General features: G+C 47.3%; 1 protein-coding gene across 2 annotated transcripts in view; it reads left to right on the plus strand.

Annotated features, from left to right (window-relative positions):
- The window catches only part of CUNH11orf98 (chromosome unknown C11orf98 homolog), a 2,582-nt gene extending 988 nt beyond the window's left edge, over positions 1–1,594 (plus strand). For both annotated transcript variants that reach the window (XM_012810634.2, XM_012810633.2), the window contains exons 3-4: positions 1,066–1,163; positions 1,246–1,594. In XM_012810634.2, the coding sequence (XP_012666088.1) occupies positions 1,066–1,163; positions 1,246–1,355 (208 nt within the window). In that variant the 3' untranslated portion in view covers positions 1,356–1,594. The remainder of the gene's footprint in view (positions 1–1,065; positions 1,164–1,245) is intronic.
- Positions 1,595–2,146: the final 552 nt, after the last annotated feature.

Below are 2,146 nucleotides of genomic sequence, written 5' to 3' on the forward strand. Positions count from 1 at the left end.
CTTAGCCGGTTGAGCTATAGGCGCCGAGCCTGTTTTTTCTATTTTTAATAGAGACAGGGGTCTCACTCTTTTTTTTTTTTTGGCCCGGGCTGGGTTTGAACCCACCACCTCCAGTATATGGGGTGGGCGCCCTACTCCTTGAGCCGCAGGCACCGCCCGTCTCACTCTTTTTTTCTTTTTTTGAAAGAGTCTCATTATGTCGACCTCGGTAGAGTGCTATGGAATCACAGCTCACAGCAACCTCCAACTTTTGGGCTTAAGCGATTCTCTTGCCTCAGCCTCCCGAGTAGCTGGGACTACAGGCGCCCGGTACAAGGCCCAGCTGTTTTTTTGGTTGCAGCTGTCATTGGTGTTCAGCAGGCCTAGGCCGGGCTCGAACCTACCTCCTTTGGTGTATGTGGCCAGCACCCTACTCACTGAGCTACCAGCACCTAAGCCCTGGGTCTCATGCTTGCTCAGGCTGGTCTGGAACTCCTAAGCTCAAGGTATCATCCCACCTTGGCCTCTCAGAGTGCTGGGATTACAGGCCTGAGCCCTCTCACCAGGCCAATTTTTTATTTCTTGAGAAAGGGTCTTGCTTTCTTACCCAGTCTAGGGTGCAGTGGCTGGCATCATAGCTCTCTGCAACCTCCAACTCCTGAAGTGCTATACCTGTCTCAGCCTTTTTCTGAGAGTCTCACTCAGTCCCCTTCAGTAGAGTGCTATGGCACCGTAGCTCACAGCAATCTCAAACTGTTGGCTTCAAGTGATCCTCTTGCCTCTGCCTCCCAGGTAGTTGGAATCAACAGGTGCCCACCACAACGCTCGGCTATTTTTTTTAGAGACAGGGTCTCTTGATCAGGCTGATCTCAAATTCCTGACTAAGCTCAAGCAATCTACCCACCTTGGCCTCCCAGAGTGCTAGGATTATAGATGTGGGCCACCGCACCGGGCAGAAATTGTTTTTTAAAAAAGAGAAAATTAAAAAAATGAATACAAACATCTTTTCCTCACAGCCAGAACCATTTCTGTGACCTAGTTCAGTTCAGGTTAACTTGGATGTGTTCATTCCTTCCTGCCCTTCAGGTCCAGTGCACGTGCCAACATTACTTTGTCAGGGAAGAAGCGCAGGAAACTCCTTCAGCAGATCCGCCTTACGCAGAAAGAGAAGGCAGCCATGGAAGGTAAGGCTGGGGCACAGAAGTAGGTAAGGGGGAGCCTGGATTTATTTGGTTTCTTAAATGCTTCCTCTTTCCCTTTACTCAGTGGAAGCTCCTTCAAAGCCAGCCAGGACTAGTGAAGCACAACCCAAACAGCAAAAGAAGACAAAAGCCCACCAGGACATAGACATGAAGGACCTTGAAGATGAGAGCTAAAGTTCTTACCTCTTCTACCAGAAGTTTCTCAGCTGGAGCCATAAGAATTCCAGAGGTTGTTTCAGAGGACTTTGGAGAAAGCATTACCCCTTTTCAGTTCTCCCCAGATTCCTCTTCTATAATGGCCTACTGACCTTCCCTGTAGGGATGTATAATGAGGAAAAAGGATACAGAAGAAAATTGGGGAGGGGCCTGTCTGGCGGTCAATATTTGTAATAAAGCCCTAGAGCTCTGACTGAGTTGTGTGTGGTTAAATGTAGGACTGGGGATGAGGCATGAAAAGGGAGCAGGGAGTATTGAGATAAGACAGTCAGGAAGCAAGACTCATAGAACTTGTTTGAGCAAATGCAACAAGAAGCAAGAAGCCACTCTACACTGGCCTGTCTCCTTAGTGAATGATAATCATCTTTTTAGAGATATATGGGGCATCATATACCACCCTCAGTATATGGGGCTGGCACCCTACTCACTGAGTCATAGGTGCTGCCCATTTATTTTTTTGTTTTTTAGACAGTCTCACTTTGTCTAAAGTGCCTGCCACAAGGCCCGGCTATTTTTTTGTTGTAGTTGTTGTTTTGGCAGGCCAGGGCTGAGTTTGAGCCTGCCAGTCCAGGTGTATGTGGCCGGCACCCTAGCCTCTGAGCTATAGGTACTGAGCCCAAATTGTCTTTTTCTTTTTTTTTTAAATTATCTTCTTTTTTTTTTTTAAGACAGAATCTCAAGCTGTTGCCAGTGTAGAGTGCCACGGTGTCATCATAGCTCATAGTGACCTCCAACTCTTTTTTTTTTTT

The sequence above is a fragment of the Otolemur garnettii genome, unplaced genomic scaffold (genome assembly GCF_000181295.1).
Source record: "Otolemur garnettii isolate 467f Iridium unplaced genomic scaffold, OtoGar3 scaffold00140, whole genome shotgun sequence".
NCBI lineage: Eukaryota > Metazoa > Chordata > Mammalia > Primates > Galagidae > Otolemur > Otolemur garnettii.